Source organism: Sciurus carolinensis, chromosome 7 (assembly GCF_902686445.1).
Source record: "Sciurus carolinensis chromosome 7, mSciCar1.2, whole genome shotgun sequence".
In the NCBI taxonomy this organism is placed as follows: Eukaryota; Metazoa; Chordata; class Mammalia; order Rodentia; family Sciuridae; genus Sciurus; species Sciurus carolinensis.
This window is the reverse complement of record NC_062219.1, coordinates 26,300,506-26,320,685: the sequence shown is the minus strand read 5'-3', so window position 1 is coordinate 26,320,685 and position 20,180 is coordinate 26,300,506. Positions and strand designations below refer to the sequence as shown.

Below are 20,180 nucleotides of genomic sequence, written 5' to 3'. Positions count from 1 at the left end.
AATAATTTGGTGCATGAAACAAAGTTTTGGGGTATGGAATTTTCCACTTGTGGTATCATATTGGTCCCCAAAAGTTTTGGATCCTTTGGATTTTTCAAATCAGATGCTTAACCTGTACCTATTACTGTAAGAGTCCTTCTTCAGGGAATTCCTATAGCTTCCAATGTGTCACTGACTCCTAAATAATAAAGCTATACAAAAAAGACAGAAATTTACTTTTGAATATTAATAAAATTGGGCAAAACATAACTTGGATTAGACTAAATATATTTCAAGTAAAGGTTAACTGATGCTAATTTGTCTGTTCTGAGTAATATATTTAATATCAAGTCTTGTGCATCATTAAAAAGATGAAAAGTCAATTTATTTCGACTCTTCTTGCCCCAAAGATATAAACCAAAATAGAACATGGGAGGTTTCTCCTTTATTTTAGTCCCTAACTGACCTGAAAGTATGTTTTGTTCCACAAAAAGAGCAGAATCATTAGCGAGCATGTTTTGACCAGACATCTTTAAGTCCTATTTCAAATATACTAGAAAGTGCAGTTGCACACTACCACCATTCTTTAGCAAGGTCAGCACACTATAAACCCGGTTTTGTTATGTTCCTGAGCTTAAAAATGGTTTTCACATTTTTAAAGAGTCAAAAAAGAAAAAAAAGAAAAAAAAAAAAAGAAGTGGTAGAGACTATATCTGACTAATGAAGACTAAATATTTACCATTTGTCTCCTCAACAGCATGAATTTAGGTCTCCAACCTGTTCTTCACTGGTACCTAACAAACTCAACTTTTTCTCCCCAGGTTTTAAAACATTCAATATAAAACATACAAGAGTATGCAAAAAGATCAAACTCATTCAACTTAGTCATAGTTAATGCACAGGTAACTTCTAAACCAGAGGTGTACGTGTGGACATTTTTATATTTCCCATAATTTTTATTAGAAGACAAGTGACTTTTATTCTACAAATGAACACACAGTACTCATGCTTGAAGAGGGAAAAAGCCTGACCCAAAGTCACAATGGTACTTGACAGGAGGTGGAGTCAAAGACCCAGGCCTCAAAACTACTGGCTCAGTCCTCTGCAGTCCACTGCATTACACCTATGTGTTTGGCTTTGAGTTTGGGAGATCTGGATAACTGGGGTGTTGATGAAAACTTAAAACCTGTTCCTGACGTGCAGTTAGACTCTTACTAGCAGCTATGAATCATTAAACAGAGTAACGTTGATGCTCATCACACACACTAGATAAGAACTTCTAGGAAGCCTTCTGCTTTAAAAACAGATATGACAAAGAAGTCTTAAACTTACCCTGCTTGCCTCCAAGGCTACAGATTGAGAAAAATATGCACATTTCACTTCAAGCTGCTTAATACTTACCTCCCAACCTAAATCCACAAGTTTCACCACATATAATCCAATATTCACAGGAAAACACTGTCCAGTTTACATCAGTCACACGTTCTATGAGCAATTACAAGTTTTTAAAAATCTACTTGTAAACCATTAGCTAAAAGTTCGAATTTCTTAATTTCCCTAAGAATTGTCTCCTTTTAAAAACTGTTTTTTCCATTTTTAAATCTACAAAAATCACGCTATGAGGTCGGCTTGGTTAATTCAAGAATTAAAATAACATTTTGCCTACATTGGCAACCTTGCCACTCTCTGCAGGATCCTTAGAGCTATGCATGAACCAGAAACTAGGATTCAAACACGTTAAGAACCCAAGATTCTTCATGGTAAGTGTTCTTCCAGTGCTTGGAAAACAAAGATCAGGAGCGGTCAAGGGATGAGGACTTAGGGTTCCTCAGACCATTACCTCCATCACAGGAGTTTCTTCTAATTAGGAACGACCCCTCCCCCTCGGCCGCAGCGCGAGTCGCGGCCGCCCGGGCACCTGCGGCCCCTGCCCGCAGCTGGAAAGCTGGGGGAAACCTGCGCACCACCAGCCCTTATGGAAACGGCGCCCACTCCCACTCCCACTCCCGGAGGAGGGCAGCTGGAGGCCGGAGCCGCAGGGAAGCTACCCCTCCGCGGCCGGCCCACCCCGGGGCGCGGCGTTACCTGGAGGACCACGTCGTTGGGCAGCTGCGCGGCCCGGAACAGCTCCAGCACCCGCCCGTTGACTACCACCTTCTTGGTGCTCTCAATGTCGCAGTAGGAGAAGAGATCCGAGTAATATTTCTGCTCCGCATCGCTCAGCGTTAAGCCTTCCATCTTCGCCTCCGGCTCGCGGCCGCCCCGCCCCGCCCCGCATGCAACACCCGGGGCCCGGCCCCACGACCCCGGGCCAGCGGGTCTGCGCGTGGCCGCGCGGCCCGGCCTCCTCCTCGGGCCCCGCAGCCGCCCGGAGCCTCAGTCCCGGCCTCAGGCGCGCCGGCTGCGCCCGAGCAACAGGGCCCGGAGGTCGCGAGGAGGGGGCTCGGCTGGGCTCCGCGCGCCGCCGCCTGCGAGGCCCGGCGCAGTCCCGGGCTAGGCACGGCGCGCGGCTCGAGCTCCAGCCGCCGCGAAGGCGCGGAGAAGGAGGCGGGGGCCGCGGCGGCGCGAGGCACTGGCGGACTCCGCCACCGCCCCCGCCGCGGGTTCGAGGTTCCCCGCTCCCCGCCGCTTCCCCCAGACTTCCCGCCTCGGCTTTCCCTTCCGTCCACGCCCCCGGAGCGGCAGCACTTCCCGGAAAGTTGTGGGGCTTCGCGTCTAAAGTTTCGGGGGCTCTAGGCTGAGCGTGGCCGCCGCTCCGCCTCCCTCCGCCGCCATTTACTGCGCCCCGGCCCGGCCCCAACGCGCCCGCACCAACACTGACAGCGGCGGCCGCGTTCCAGACCCGGATGTGAGGCCGGGAGGAGAGAGCGCGAGAGGGAGAGAGAAACACCCACCGGGCTGGCTCGGCCACTCCCGGGAGAGAGGGCCGCAGCGCCCCCTGGTGGCCGGAGCTCGGCGGCGGGATGACCGGCCCAAAGAGATCCCTGGGAAGGGGTTACCTGGGGGATCAGCCTGCAACACCTTAAGAGCTGGAGAACTTAGATACCGGTCGCAGTTTTTTATGTTTCGAAGCTTCTGCTACTAAGCATTTAACAAACAGCTGAGTGAAAGGGAAACATTGTTCACTCTATTATTTGTATATTTTTGGTATCAGAAGTTGCTGAGGATGATTCTCTCTGAAGGATTATGAACATCCAGTAGATGAGGGAATTTTCCTCATTTGAAGAAGAGACTCAATTCCTACTCTTGCTCCAAGTCTGAAAAACAAAATATGCTGAATAGCTGGGGAAGGGGGGCAACTGGCAAGGTTTGCTCTTTGTACAAGGCCATTCTGGTCACTAGGACTAATATACTTTGAAGGTATACCATCACCTCTATAAACCTATTTGGGCCTTGGGCAGAGCACTTCCCAGGATGAAGGAGGGGTCCTGGAGTTCACTGGTCTGTAAGGAGCATTTGGAGTGGTGTGCGATCCCCTCCAAACAGATACATACTCCTCCTTGGGGGACAGGAGCTCAGAAAGACATGGAAGCTTTGCAAGAAGGATGCTAGCTGTGTCGCCCCCCAGATGAATACTGGGTAGACTGGGTGGTGCATAGTTGAATGGTTTTACAAAGGAATGAAACTTTTTTTTAATGCCTGTCACTTAGATTTATATACCAAATATGAAGGGAAAGAAATATAATTAAGCATGTGGGCCCTTTGAGGTCAAGTATACATTTCTAGACATACCAATTTTTTAAAGTGTCATCATAAGAAAGTTATTTTAAAACAGATGGTCTATGTTATATGGCTACAGATTTAAAGATACTAGTTTCAGGTAAGATCAAATAGTTGATTGCTGCCAGTAAATGCATCAGCTCTTTTAAAACTGAAATCTCTAGTTTTTAAAAATAAATTACATGTAATGAAATTACTTTTTGTATTGTTATGTTAATATTGACAAATGCATTGACTTATGCTACCACCACCAAAATCAAGATGCAGAATTACTCCATACTCCCCCCGCCCCACCCACACACACACTCTCCACCCTGGGCCTTTGGCAACCACTGATTTGAAAGTCTCTTCCAAATTATCATATAAATGCAATCGTGTGGTACCTAACCTTCTGAATCTGAATTGTTCTCACAGAATATAAATGCATTTGATATTATTCCATTACTTATTTGTATCTGGTTCATTTTTAAATTGCTGAGTAGTTCTGTATTGTGTGGATGATTACAGTTTGCTTATTCACTAACTGAAGGACTTTGAGGTTGCTTCCAATTCAGGGTGATCATTAATAAAATATCTGAGTGAGATTGTTGGGCCAATGGTTAAGTGTATTGTTTAACTTTATAAGAAACTGCCAACCTGTTTTCCAAAATGCCTGAACCACCTTGTATTTCCAATGTTTGTTTTGTTTTTACATCATCAAGAAGTCATTCTAGAGTCATTCTAATAGGTATATAGTGGTGTCTCTCTGTGATTTAAGTTTGCATTTCTCTAAGGACAAATGACATTGATCAAATTTTTGTGTATTTGCTTGCCATGTGAATATCCTTTTTGGTGAAGTGTCTATTAAAAATTTCCCATTTTTGATTAGAGTTATTTTCTTACTGTCAAATTTTCAAATTTCTTTATTTATTTTTGATATGTCAGATATGTAATTTGCAAGTATTTTCTATAGTCTATGACTTGTCTCTTTACTCAGGAGTATCTTTTTGCAAAAAAGAATAGTTAAAATTTGGGTTAAACCTAAATTAGGGGCAATCCTAAAAGATAGTAGTGAATGGAAACATTCACTTCAGTTAGTGCTCCTGGTTATTGACTTTGTGTAAGAGGGCTGAAGATAAAAACAGAATTAAACCCATGGGCAGTGGTTTAGCTGGGAAGTCAGGGGTTTGGAAGGAGACAGTTTGAAAAATAAGAAAGGAGGAAGTCTGGGGGAGAGGTACATGGGCAAGCCTATTGGATGGGGTATGAAGTGTGAATATCTTTGTATGACATGTTCATACCCACCAGAAAGTATCCACTGTGCAGGAGGCACAAGATGACCAGGCAGACAAAATGACCTGGTCAGTCAATGTTAGGCAGCTCATCAATCAGCCACCCAGGCCAGTGGTGGCACATTGCCTTCAGGAACTGAATGACTATGATGACAGCAAAGGAAACTCTGCATAAACCCCACACCATGGGTTTCCATTTACCAAGGCCAAAGTCTAACCTCCCAACCAAAGAGATCCAAGGTGAGTTCCTAATACAGCATCATCCCTGAAGAAGATCAATCAGACATTCGTTGCCAAGTTGATTTATCTTTAATGGAATCAGATCTATTCTGGACATGTATTGACTTTCTCACCAATGGGCCTCAGCCAGAGCCGGTATCTGAGCTTCAAATAACCAACCAAGACTCTGTACATCCTTTCAGAAAAAGACCTAATTTACTGGACCTCTCATAAGCCACATCATCCAGAACCTGCTGACCCAAGAGAATAATAAATGACCTTTTGAAGGGGAAGCTATATGGGTCAGCTTGCACATGATATTCTGTGAAGAGAGGAATCCACATTCCAGCATGCACCCCAAATTAATGACCAGATATACTACTGTATGAGACAACGAACGAGAATGGAACACTGCAACAACCCACTTGTTATCCCTGCAGTGACAGACTGTGTGTCTGGAGGTTTTGGTTCTCAAAGATGACTCAAAGCTTCCATTAAGTGGATTGTTATCAGTCAGTAAATTTCCAGTTACGGATATTGTCCAGTCACTTAGGGCTCCTTAAGTTAATAGATTAGTAGACAACAAAAGAATCAACCTACTGAAGAGTAATTGAACTTACTCATCAGAAGGAAACAACATTTATTTTTCATAGCTGAGACAGGAAACAGTCCTTTTTACACCCAAGAGATCCACAGAAGCATTTCTTAGTACTTTTGATAAAGATTCTTTGCTTGGCCAAACTTCAATCAGTTTCCTGAAACTTTTCCTAGACCCATCTCTGCACTTCCTTATAAACTCCAATTTTAACAAAGAATCCTGATAACTCAGTTTAGCAAGAACCCATCTTCCTCAAAATCTGGTCATCCTGTATCCCCCATTATCTCCAAGTTGACCGTCTAATCAATCTGGCCTGTCTTCAGCAAGAATCTTGTTAGATCAGTTCAGCCAGAATTTCCCTTAGCAATTTTCTTTTACATCCACTGACACTTACCCTGATCCTTAGCCTTAACTTTCCACTTGCTCATGTGGTATTGGGAGTTGAACCCAATCTCTCTCCCAGGCTGCAAAATCATGACAGGTCCCTATACCTATTATGAAATTCCAGGATAAAGTTAGTCTTATCCTGCTTTAGCAAGTGTCATTGAATTTTTTTTCTTTAGCATTTCTCTGTTCATTTTGATAGACAACTGTAAGTATCATGATCAGGAAGGACATGGTGACAAAGATCCAGTCCATTCTGGAATGACAGTGTGGGTTGCCACAAGATATCAGTCAACTGTGCTGACTGAGGGTGAAGGAAATCTAGATTGAGGAGTAGAGAAGAGACAATGAGTAACAGATGTGACCTTGAGATGAGCTGCAATGGTGGCAGATATCATTCATTTCACTAACCTTCCTCTTATAAAGTTTTCAGGAAATGAGGTCAATCAGAATCCTGGGGGAGGCATCTCCACATAGGGTATTTACGTTATATGAAGCAAGTGGATTCAACTAGTGTGAGCATGGACTATTGTGGTTGCTGTGGGTACTACCCTTGTCAGTCCGCTGGACTCAGACTCCCATCCCATGAGCTCCTGGAAGTGTTGAAAGGCTCACTGTTGAATTCCTCTCCAGGAATTGGTCTTGGGAAAAGGAAGTTTCCTTGCTCAAGTTACACTCCTGCCCCAGGGACAGCCCACATCCAGTGACCAGTCAGTAGACATAGGACCTTAAAGTTCCTTGTATTGTTTTGGTACAACCTTAAAGAGTCATCTCAGCTCTAGAACCCTTCTTGGGAATGTTGGGGGCCTCCATTGTTACTGCATTGCATTTTCCTTCTGCCCAATTCTGGGCTTTCTATTCTTCCTTATTGATGTTTTTCCTGACCATTATCAGTGAACTCATCTCCAAAATTCCATCTCAGTATCTGTTTTCTGGGAACCTGATCTAAGCCACCTACTCATTTCTGCTCTCATTGTTTGAGTTACTTAGTTCTTACCAACCTCTTAGACTTATTAATGTAATTATTATAATTGGACTGAATATTACATTAACTAATTATGAAAACAAAAAGTCAACTTTTGTTTCTATGAAAATTAAGAATGATGCTTTGGGAAAACATGAGTGCAAGTTGCTATTGAACTATCTGTGGGATTCATGAAGAAAGAGTTGGAGTTGGGAAAGCAACATGGTATCTATGCATTGGGCACATAGTTTATTCGATGTATGCTTATTTGACTGAGGTAGAGTTTGGAGTACAATTGTTTATTTGGTACCATAATGTCTTGTTTTTATTTTTGGAAAAACTATTATTTTTATAAAAATACATACATTCCTTGTAAAAATTCAAAATAACTTAGAAAAGAATAAAGGAAAAATAAAAATGATCTGGAATCCTGCCACTTACAGGGTACCTCATTAACATTTCAGTGAATATCCTTCATGCATCATTTGTTTAAAATAAAAAGATATAGACACACAATAGCAAGAATAGACATTATATGTGTGTGTGTGTGTTATATGTATGTAAGGATATGTAGGTACACATTATATTATATAAACACACTACTATGCATTAAATAATCAGATATATCAAATAAATGGATACATTGCATATATTACTATATAAAATAATAGGGAACAAAATACAGTAATATAAAATGCATCCATTTATTTGATATTGTATGCTTATTTCTAATTCTTTTTAGCACATCTTATTCATTCAAATGCAGATTGTATACATAAAGTTGTCCTTTTCTAAAAAAATTAATATGAATCATTTCTTTTCCTCTTTTGAAGTCATTCGTATAAATGATATAATTAGGTTAACATACAAAAAAACCCTCTAAATTCTCCAAAAACCACACAAGGCAATCTTATGCTATATTGCCAATGGAATCTATTTTCAATACCTAAATAGGAAAGAATCACAAAATTGTTACTTTTTTTTGAAATTGCAGTTGTAAATCTGTGGATTAATAATGAGATGGAAAATGTCAGATAAATTTAAGATGTCATATTTGCATTAAGTTCATTGGGAGGAAAGGCATCACAGAAACCTTTACCAAATTGTTAGCGCAGCAAAAATAAATCAACTCTTTGTAGAAATAGAATTCTTAGGAGAGATTAACCAAAAAAATTTAAAAATTTCCTTCAAATAAAAAATCAAACCAACAAATACCTACTCTGCAAGGCAGATTTCCCCTAAGTTTCCTTGGTAAATATTTTTTATTTCATGTGCTCTCAGCATTCTGAATTCTTCACAGGGAAAGAGTCAAAATGTTTTTCTCTAGTCTATAACCCTTTGTTTAGGTTGTCTGCTTTGTAAAGACTATTTCCATTTCAATCTTGTGGCATGCTTTGCTCTTGTCAATATTTCAATTTCTGAGGATGCTTAGAGGTTGTTTCTGTGCAATTTTAGAAAATAAGGAAAGTAAACTGAATATAAATCTTGATGACTATAGCAATAGGAAGGCAGCAAGTTGAAATAAAAGCAGAGTAGTCTTAGTTAGAGGTCATAACTCCCGAGTTTGAAGTCTACTTCTAGCAATTATTAGTCAAGTAATCTAGGGCAAGTTGCACCTCTCTTGGCTTCAACGTCTTCCACTACAAAATGGGATGTTTTATTTGATCACTATAAAAATAAGAAATTATGTATGTTGGACTGGGGCTGTAGCTTAGTGGCAGAGCGCTTACCTAGCATGTGTGGGGCACTGGGTTCGATCCTTAGCACCGCATAAAAATAAGTAAATAAAATAAAGGCATGCTGTCCATCTACAACTACAAAAAAAAAAGATAATGTAGGTCAAAGGTTGTTGTTTAAGTGGGGCTTAACAACTGGCAGCTATTATCAAAGACAAACATGGTCAATTAAAATCTGGATTCTTTATCCTTTCTCTTGCTCTTTGTTCAAATAATTCAGACAACAGGAAGAAGACCTTCTATTAAGATATAAATAATAATTTACGGCATGTCATTATCTGCTATCTTGTCCATTTCCTCCAAGTCTTTAAATCGTTGCTATTCTGTAAACCCACTGGACAAAGAAAATCTGACAATATCTAGTAAATTTGGATATGATCAACAAGTATTCTGGCCAGCAAGCATTTCATGCTTAAAATCTACTTGTGTTTTTAGATTATATGTAATTTTTTTGGTACAGGTATATAGCATAGTGGAATAAAACATTTTATTTTTAAATTTTTACTCCAATGAATATAACTTCCTCAGTAACAGTACAGGTGTTGAACTTAATTTTGTTAGTTATTGTAGATTGGCTATGTAGTGTCCCCCAAAAGCTCATGTATAAGACAATGCAAGAATGTTCAGAAAGGCAAAATGATTTCATTAGGAGAGGTGTAACCTAATCAGTAGATGAACCCACTGAATGGATTAGCTAGGTGGTAACTGTGGGCATGTAGGGTATGACCAGAGGAAGTAGGTCCTTGTGGATATGCCTTTGGGGTTTATATTTTGTCCCTGGTGAGCAGAGCTCTCACGCCCACTCTGCTTTGATGTTGCCATGTCCTCTGCCATGCCCTTCCACCATGATGTTCTGCCTCACCTTGCGCCCAGAGCTATGGAGTCAGTGGTCTGAACTGAGCCCTGAAACCATGAGTCTAAATGAACTTTACCTCCTCTTCATTTTTTCTTCTCAGGTCTTTCAGTCACAGGAACGTAAAGCTGACTTTCTGTTTAAGTGTAATCATTTAAGCAAATAGGTCTCTTTCATTTGCATCTCAGTCTTTCATATTTCTTCCTCTTTTCCCTGCCTTTCTCCCAGATGTCATGGGGGTACGTGAGAGTGGGAGGTATAGACCAGCTTATATGACTTTATTGTGAGGAAGAAGGGATCTCAAGTATGCAGGCGAGAGTCCTTGTGCTGTTCTCTGGCTACACTGCAAGGTTGATGGTTCAGCCTGAGTCAGGCTTATGTTGAGATGATCTCAGAGTTAGCTGGTCCAACCTGGTTTTTGGAGCATCAAGCTAGTTTCATAAAATTGCTTGTAGACTGTAACCTCCAATCATTAAGTCTTGTACTTGGCAGCCTCTCTCATCCACTAATCCTTCCATTAGAAGTTCCACTGGACCATACAGGAATTTAAGAAGTTATTTCTTGGGATTAGGAATTTCATCTAGTCAGGAAGTTTGGTTAGCTATTGCTACATAACAAATTATCCTAAATTTCACAGCATAAATCATGATTCTGTGGGTCAGGGATTTGAGAAGGGCTCAGCTAGGCAGTTAACTTGTGCATTTTTTTTTATATGTGCAGTCATTCCAAGGTTGGCCAGGTTGGACGTCCAAGAGGGCTTGCTCACATGGTGGTGGCAGATGATAATGGCTGTTGTCTGGAAGCTCATCTGGGGCAGCCCCCTGGAGCACCTCATGGCCTCTCCATATGCTTGAGCTTCTTACAGCATGATTGACTGGGTTTAAAGAGGGACTATCTGAAGGGCAAGTTTTCCAAGAGTATAAGTCAAGTAAAATAATTTGTCTTTCTAAGCCATTTGTACTATAACTGAAAAAGAATCAGAAAGTACCTAAACAGGGGGTTTCCTTTAGATGGTGTTTCTACTTGTCAGTCAATCCTACATCTTTGTGTTCAACAACAGTTAACATTGAGCATGTACCACTTCCTCATTAAGATTATGTTTAACTTTCCAAATTAACTACATGGCATTATTTTATTTTTAAGGAGAATTATTTGCCTATAAAACCATTTGACAATTTTGGGTGATATTTCACCAATTTTATCCATTTCTTCCTAGGTAATTGACCTGTTTAGATTTTTTTTTTTTACTTTTTGGATATTTTGTTTTCTCAGAAATGTATCCTTTGCATTGAGATTTTCAAATTGACATCATCGATCTTTTGGACTGTATTTTAAAAGCAGAACATAATTAAGCTTTAAGATGGAAGGTAAATTTAACTACTTTCTTGGATTATCACTTAAAAATACATTTAAACTCTTTTTTAAAACTCTCATTGTGAAAGTTAATCAGTTCATTCAGTGAGAATCATTTTCATTTTTTTTTTTTCCCTTCCCTTCTTGTTGTAAGATGCATTGCAAGATGGGCATGAGCCCTTGGGGGCCAAGGATCAAATGATACGGTTTGGATCTGGAATATCCCTCAGAGATTCACGTGTTGAAGGCTTTGTTCCCAGCTGGTGACATTACTGGGAGGTGATGGAAACTTAAGGAAGTGAAACCTGGTTGGAAGAGGTGGGTCACTGGAGGTCAGCTTTGAAGGCTTGAGTTTGTCCCTGGACCCATTCTTCCCTGCCTACAATTGGTGCAAGCTTTCCTTCACCAGTGGACTGCCCAGCAAAGCAAAGCTCTGCCAGGTTTACGCCCTCTCCACAATTGCAATGGCCCAGAATAGGCACTGCTCTCAGTGGAAGATGAGAAGAGGAGAGATATTCTTCCACTTGTGATTAGGAGCTGAACCAAAAAAGTTTAAAACCAGCCTGGGCTGAGAGAATAACTAATCTCCCTATCATAGGTCTGCTTTACTCCCCACCTTTTAATCTGTGCTTGCCCACACATCATTGGTCACCAACATTTCTTCAGTTCTTATAGAAAACCAATACTTGATATTCTAGAAAAATTTTCAGAAACACCATTCCTTCCTCATCCTTTTTGGATCCTTCCACCACATTTGATTCTGCCCTGCTTATATTCTGCCTTTTTTTTTTTTTTTTTTTTCCATACCGGGGATTGAATTTAGGGTCATAAAACCACTGAGCCACATCCCCAGCCCTTTTTTGTATTTGATTTAGAGACAGTGTCTCACTGAGTTGCTTAGGGCCTTGCTTAGTTGCTGAGGCTGGCTTTGAACTCACAATCCTCCTGCCTCTATCTCCAGAGGGGCTGAGATTATAGGCATGTGCCACTGCCCCTGGGTATAGTCTGCCTTTTCTTGTCTTTTCTACCTTTTCTCTGAACTTGACCTAGATTCTTAGGAACCCAGATTTGGTGCTCTTTGTACTTCTGGCCCTTTGGTCTTTGACTGTCCTGCATGATTTTGACTTTTCTTGTTCCTACAGCCTCAGTGTCTCCTGCCCTACATGAAGCTCTAGCTCAACTCCCGTCCCTTGGGAAGTGCCCAGATCAAGCTACATTCTCATCTCCTTTCACCAAAGGCAAGGGGGAGAGTCAGACCCTGAACCTTAGGGCAAAGGCTAGGTTACCAATACAACTGTGCTTATCCAGTTACTCAAACCTATCCCTAGGGTCCACTTTTTAAGTCTATACAAATCAATTTCTAAGCGATACTGGTTTTCTGGAAAATTTGGAGGAAGAAACACCCCCCCCCCCCCAGGGCTAAGGATTGAATCCAGGGTCTTGAACATGCTAGTCAAGCACTCTACCATTGAACCATATCCCTAGGCCAAGAACTAACTTCTTGTACTCTGCTCTCAAGGTGAAAAACAGGCTCTGCTATTTGGCTTTCAATGACCATAAGTGTATATTTAAGTATGTTTATGATTAATCATAAATGACTTTTAGTGAAGAACACCATTTTTGAGTGTGTCTTTTTGTATATTTGCATCAGTTTTATTTTGAGCCCATAATTTTCCTAGAAGCAACTGCCAAGTGACATACCTAAAACACCACAAATTTGCTGTATGATAATATTTAATTCATCATATGCTTCCCAGCAGATTTATATTATTTAAATAACTTTCATCATACTGAGTTAAGCTACTGTTGCAGGTAACACTGAGAATTCAAACTTATGGGCATAAAAACCCATTATGGGCATAAAACCATTACCTGTTCTCTTGATGTCTGATAGAGATTGAAAGGGCCCCTCTTTTGAGTCCTGAAATGCCTCATCGACTGATGGAAGGAAGGCCCAGAGGACTCCTATATACCCACACGAGATTAAATTACAGATTAATTCCAAAATAGAAAATTGGGTCATCCTGAGAAATCAGAATTTCCTGCTGGGACAGCAAGGCAATTTATTTTGGCTTGCTCAGTCCCTACAAAATGCAAGTCAGCCTGAGGGACATGGCACAGGTTTCTTTTCTTGGACCTCAGCTGCAATGCATCCATCCTGCCCATTGATTCCAGAAGAGTCTGCCTGGCCTCACCCTAGACAAGGTGCCACCCAAGGCCTGGACACACAAGCTTCATCATTTAATCACATAGTCCAGAGTAATAATGTTTACTATTCATATAATAATTGCTTTGAAGGACTAGGTACATGTGAACCTTACAATTATTCTGTATAGAAGGTATTATTTTTCTAATTTTATATGTGAAGATTCTGAATCAGAGAAATTGAGCCCAAGGACACACATTAAGTATTAGAGTTGGAGCTTTAATGTTTTCATCAGTTTTAGGTGAGGCCAGCAGCTTCACTGGACCCATTTTTGCCAGAAAAAAAGAAAGAAAGAAAAGAAAAAGAAAAAGAAATAACCTTTTGATAACAAAAACTTAGAATAAAAAAAGCTACCATAAACTTCTAACTTGGAACATTTAACTTACACAGGAATAAAGACATGCAAATTATACATCTTAAAACAATAATCTATAAATCACAAAATGGCACTGTAAATTATTATACTTAGTATGATGAAAGTTATAAATAATATAGATCTGCTGGGGAGCATATGATGAATTAAGTATTATCATACAGCAAATTTGTGGTGTTTTGGGTATGTCATTTGGCAGTTGCTTCTAGGAAAATTATGGGCTCAAAATAAAACTGATGCAAATATACAAAAAGACACACTCAAAAATGGTGTTCTTAACTAAAAGTCATTTATGATTAATCATAAACATACTTAAATATACACTTATGGTCATTGAAAGTCAAATAGCAGTAACTGAAAATAATCATTATCATAAGATATAACTAATGCCTCGCTGGAAAGAAAATGGCCTTCCTGATGTGGCCAGAATTCCAACTCTTTGCCTATGGAACTGCAAGAAGTTGCTTTGAACCATAGCAAGGCAGTCTGTATTCTTAGTAGACTGTCTTTCTTGTCTCAAATCTTACCGCACTAAAGGTTTACTACCACATATCTATTTAAAGCTTCTTTACCCTTGGTTTGAAAATAAGCCTGGATTTAACTAGCTATTAGAAGCTCTCCACTCTTGGGGCAGACAGAACAATTGTTTAATAACCAAAAACAAAAGCTTCTGAATCATCTTAAGTTTTCCGAAATGGGAGCATTTGAGAAGAGACTTACACAATCTCAGGTTCAGCATTATTGAGAAGATATTTCCCCCAATGGAGTGAATGGTAGTACATATCAGACCCTTACTAGAGGAAAAAAATGACTTATCAAGTTCATAGCAGGTACTTAATAAATAATTTCTTAATAAATATCTTAATAGCTATAGTTACCATTAATAAATATAATTGAACTTCCCAAATAAAAATTCATTATCAAATTTTTGAATGACTAAAATATAGTCATTCATATTCTTTCTTTTATCTCATAAGCACTGAATCCTGTTAATCTGCTGGGAATAAGATCACCTCTAGGATATTTGTCTTTAATTCTGTGCCCACTTTTGTGAAAACCAATCTGATTCTGCACGTATATCAATACTATTAGCAAATTGTGGATGTTCTTAGGTGGATAGCTAACCTAATTTTTCTTATGGTTGCATTTTTTGCTGTATAATAATACCAATTTTAAAGGCTAATCTTCTGTACACTTGGTTAACAAGAACTGCTTTTCCTGATGCATGTCATACCTGGAGGAGAACCCTGAACCTATCTAACTATTGAAAAGAGAAACCCATTCAGAAACATCTGGATGTTTGCATTAAACACACACAAACACACACACACACGCACACACACACACACTCACATATGACTTAATTGAAACATCATAATTGTAGAATGTTTGAATTTTTAAATTAGAATTTACATTTTTGTGGTTTCATCCCTTAACTAAGTATGTAGAAAAACAACTGCCAAAAAGACTTCAAAAATTTACTGTCATAGATAGATCTTTAAATTTTATGTTTACAAAATATCAAACTATTTTCTCCTTTCTCTGAAATTTCTGTAAGTTAATAAATATATATCACGAATACTTACTAACAACTGATAACTAAAAGGCAGCTAGCTGTTATGAAGAATTTTACATGCAAATCAATATTTAAAGTTCACATCTTGTGGTAAATTATAAAATCAATGAAACTTCCCTTGTTGTGAGTACTTGCCACTTTGACCCATTGAAAATATATTGAACTAATTGTTACATACTTCGGCAGATTATTTTAATTGAATATGATCCAGAGTAAGCAAGGGCAGAGATACTAGACATTAATCTCACAATAAGAAGAGAAATAAAATATCAATGTGGATAATTATATGTAGAATTTTTAATATCACCTCTTCCCTAAAAAGTTGTTTAAATTTTAGTGAGTATAAGAATATATTCAGTATAGCTAACATAATTGGTTTACATGTCTAATCTTTCATTTAAAATAGCCCTGGGGGAGGGGCCAAAGGTTAGATAGTCAGCCCTCAAGTCCATTCAACTAAACAGATATTCAGCACCCACTCTCTGCCAGGCTTGGTGCCAAGCATTGCAAAGAATACGAAATGAATAGGATACTGTCCGCCCTCAAGAACTTTATAGTCTACTAAGGAGAAATGACATGGTACAAGTTCCAGTACTAATTTAAACAAATGTGTTATTTAAAATGACTGAGCCAGGCACAGTGGCACATGTTTATAATCCCAGTGATTTAGGAAGCTGAGGTAGGTTTTTGCAAGTTTGAGGCCAACCTCAGCAATTTGGCAGGACCCTGTCTCAAAACAAAAAATAAAAAGACTGGGAATGTAGCTCACTAGTAAAGTGTCCCTGGGCTCAATTATCAGTACCAATCCATCAATCAATCAACAGACCATAGAGACATTTGTCTTTTAAGACTGTCGTCATGATTTGTATCACTGAGAAAATAAGGTGGTATACAGCTTATTTTCACTGATAGAGATTAGTGGTATGGAGAGGGAAAACGTAGGAAGGAAGAAGAAAAACAGGAGTAATTTACTCTTGACTAGATCTTCCAAACTGTCCAACGGTCAGAGGCAGAGCACATTAATGAGGCTTTAGATTTTGAATTAGAAAGCTAAACTGCTCTGCTCAACAAAGAAGGGAACTGGAGATTCTGGTTACTGAGGAAGACTGGGAGGGAGAGCACAGGGCCAGCCCGGTAGCAGGTGGGAGGGGAGACTGGAGCTAAGGAGGGGGCCAGGGAGCAAGCCCAGAGGGAAGGCAATTGAAGGGACTTTGGAACAGGACATGCTATGTTCCATTTCAGTAGGCAAAGTTATGGTGGGCGGGAGGAGGTATCAGGTGGAGGGAACAATCTGAGCAAAGGCAAGAAGGCATGGAATAAACATTTACAGAACAAAGCTGACCTCCACCCCACCCCCTCACTGGACTCTGGACCAGGTGCAGGAATGGACTGGAAAGTTCAGTTTGAGGGAGTCATGGTTTTCACAGATAGTATTGGAGGGTGAGGAATCTGGAAGGTAGTAGAGGCCAAGACATGAAGGTTTTCCAAGGCACAGTGAAAAGTTTGTTCTTGATTTAATAGAATATGAGGGAACAGTGAAAGTTTTGCTTGGGGTATAACTTGATGAAAGCTATAGTTTCAGAAAGTTAACCTGGTGTGGGGTGGAGTGGTGCACACTTGTAATCTCAGTGACTAGGGAGGTTGAGGCAGGAAGATTCCAAGTTTGAGATCAGCCTCAGTAATTTAGTGAGTCTGAGGCCCTAAGCAACTTAGCAAGACCTTGTCTCAAAATAAAATATAAGGACTGGGCAATACAACTCAGTAGTAAAACATCCCTGGGTTCGATTCCCAGTACTAAAAAGAAAGAAAGTCATCCTGGCAGTCAGGAGGAGGATGGACCACAGCAGAGCATCTCAAACACAATATAACTCTCTTTCCTAAATCTGAAATCCTACATTTCTAACAAGTTGTCTCCCTTAGTGAATCTGACAGAGGGTCTTGGGTGGGTTCAGAAGATCTAAGTTTAGAGCCCTGTGGACTTCCTTCGTTTAGGACCTGAGGGCAGAAACAGGCCGCAGAAGTTAAAGATGAAATAGCAATGGGAAGCGTATGGTCGTAGGTCTTTGTCCCATACCTTGACACAGGAAACGATTTGAGCTTGTGTACAGTTCTGTCCCTTCCCCCATTTTTCTGTGCCTGCTTTCCTGTGTTTTCTGGCTTTCTCACTCCTCTCTCACCTGTATTAAAGGAAGTTGAGGCCACATGACTCTAGCCTGTCTCCCAAACAGAAAGGATCCCATCAGCTTGGCAATAGTCACCAAAATCCTAACAAGAGTTTTAGGCACTCCTGGTGGGGGTCTGTCCTAAGACCACCCCTGGCAGGGAGCATTGGCTTCCTACTCTTCATCCCTAGTCCTGGACATCTGATCCAGACACTAGGAAGGGTTAGGGTGGAGATCAGTTTTGTTTCATAAATGTTTATTTGGTACTGCTGAGCATACAGTTTGTCTCCCAGGTCCTGAAATCTCCAGATCAGAATTCCAAATCTGAATTGCTTCAGGGCTTTGGATTCTGCCTTACAATATCACTCCCTTTCCCAGAGTCCCCTGCCTTGTGCTTCTTTCTTTTATCCATTCCCAGTGTCACCCTCTTCCTGATCTCTAACAACCCAGATTTCCAGCTAGTGGTGTATGCCTAGGCCACTTTCCTAGTTGAAGTTTGTTATAATTTGGATATGAGGTGTTCTCCAAAGCTCATGTGTGATACAACGCAAGAAGGTTCAGAGAAGAATGAATGGGTTGTGAGATGCTTAACCCAATCAATGAATTAGTCCTGTGATAGGGATTAACTGAGTGGTTAATTGAAGTGGTAGGGTGTGGTTGGAGGAGGTAGGAATTGGGGGGTATGGCTTTGGAATATATGAATTGTATCTGGAAAGTAGAATCTCTTTCTCTCTCTGCTTCCTGATCACAATGTGAGCTACTTTCCTCTACTACCCTTTTCTGCTATGATGTTCAGTCTCACCTTGAGCCCTAAGGAATGGAGCTAGCCTCTTATGGACTGAGACTTCTGAAACCGTGATCCCTAAATAAACTTTTCCTCCTCTACAGTTGTTCTTTTCGAGGCTTTTAGTCACAGCAGTGAAAAAGCTGACTAAAACAGGCGTGGTCATGACCCAAGGGTGACAATATCAGGTGCTACAGAGAGATACAGTACAATGAGAACTGGGTACAGGTCATATTGTTTGCCAATTGAGAGTCATTAGTGATCTTAGACTACAGAGAACAGTTTTAATAAAGAGGCAAAGGTGGAAACCAGATTACAAGCCATGATATGAATGGTGGATGGTGAGAGATAGAAGCAGCAATTTTCAAGTACTTATTGATGAAATTTGTTAAGAAAAGGAGAAAATGGGAGCACAGGCAAGCAGTAGGAGGGGTTACCTGGTTTGTAGAAAAAAAGAAAAATGCCAACAGAGATTGGTGATAAAACAAAGCCATCTGCTGCTACTCCCAGCGATATGGTTCGCTCTTGAAGGGAAATTTTCAGCCTGCAGAAAGGTTCATTTGGCCTGGACCATGTTTTTAAAACATTTTAATGATTTGCCTTATGCCTTTAAATATGGGAAATTTTGGTTTAAAAAGTCCAAATTTCTACCTTCTCTGGCAAAATGGTAAGATCTAGCAAAACTAGGTGCACATTCCCATATTACATGTGAACAGCAGCTACCCCTTCAAAAGGAGTGGAAATCAGGGTTATTTAATCCAATTAGATCATTTGCCTGCCTCTACAGGCAATTGATAATGCAAACTCTATACTTTGTGTGTGTGTGTGTGTGTGTGTGTGTGTGTGTCTACTTATATTAATTCGAATTTCAGGTTTAAGTCATGTGGTGGTAGAGAAGATATTGAGGATGGGAATGGAGGCCTTCTTGAGCATCCCTCAAATCTTGCAATGCTGCTTGGCCCCTACCTTATCCAGCTTTAAGATTGTACTTTGCTCATCCCAGGAAAGTGTCCTGCCAGAGATACCACAAGGGATGAAGTCTCGGAAGAGAACAGAACAGGCACTTTACATTCTGTGGGATGGACTAATAAGACATCCATAAGCTACTCTAACTGAAAAGCAGCAGAAGTTCTTTCAAATTCATTGGAGCAACTGCTGGCTGCTGGTTTCACAGGCCTATCTAGATCATTAGTTCTCAGCCTCAGTTGCACATTATAATCACCTGGGGACCTTAAAACAGAGGTGCTCCAGAAATTCTGGATTCACTAATTTTGGTAGGTCTTAGGCACTATATTTTAAACTTGGTGGTGATTCTACTGTGCATGTCTGGTGGCAGTAAGCCCTTCCCCTCCAGGGCCTCCAGATCCCCTAAACAGCCCCTTGGACATTTGGATTAAGAACTGTATATGTTGGTGCCCTCCTTGACACCTGACTCGGTTGAGATCCCCACAGCTGCCCATCTGGCTGCTCTTTGCACACAGTACTTAACCTCTCATAACTGGGTTTAATGATCTTGAAACTTTAACTCTCAGCTGGCAACACTGGCCATTTGGCTCACACTCAAGGAGGGATAATGTAGCCTCTCTCCTCCTGGAGCCACAACAAAGACTCAGGAAAAAGAAAGTGGAAAAACCAAATACCAAATGAAACAACTCTACAAAAAGAGAGGGTGAAATGTGGGTAGGGTAACCAGTTGTCCTAAATTGACTTAGGCCAGTCCCATGTTTTACCTTTTTAATGAATTGTTTTATTGTAGTTATTTAGGTTTCTTATCAGAAAATTAGGAGGTATAAAACACAGGTATTTGTAAACTTGTTGGTTGGTGGTTGGGAGTGGGGGGAGAATTGGAAGACCAGTGGTTCATCATCTCATTAGGGTTGTTACTAACTTTGCAAGTTTCTTTGATTTCTTTTTAACTATTGATAACAGCTCTGCTCAATAGAATTTCCTGAGATAGTAGAAAATTCTGTGATACCCAATATAGTAACCATTAACCACTATG

General features: G+C 40.3%; 1 protein-coding gene across 6 annotated transcripts in view; it reads right to left on the bottom strand.

Annotated features, from left to right (window-relative positions):
* Positions 1–2,780, bottom strand: part of Reps1 (RALBP1 associated Eps domain containing 1) — an 81,101-nt gene extending 78,321 nt beyond the window's left edge. For all 6 annotated transcript variants that reach the window (XM_047557318.1, XM_047557319.1, XM_047557320.1 and 3 more), the window contains exon 1: positions 2,065–2,780. In XM_047557318.1, the coding sequence (XP_047413274.1) occupies positions 2,065–2,217 (153 nt within the window). In that variant the 5' untranslated portion in view covers positions 2,218–2,780. The remainder of the gene's footprint in view (positions 1–2,064) is intronic.
* Positions 2,781–20,180: the final 17,400 nt, after the last annotated feature.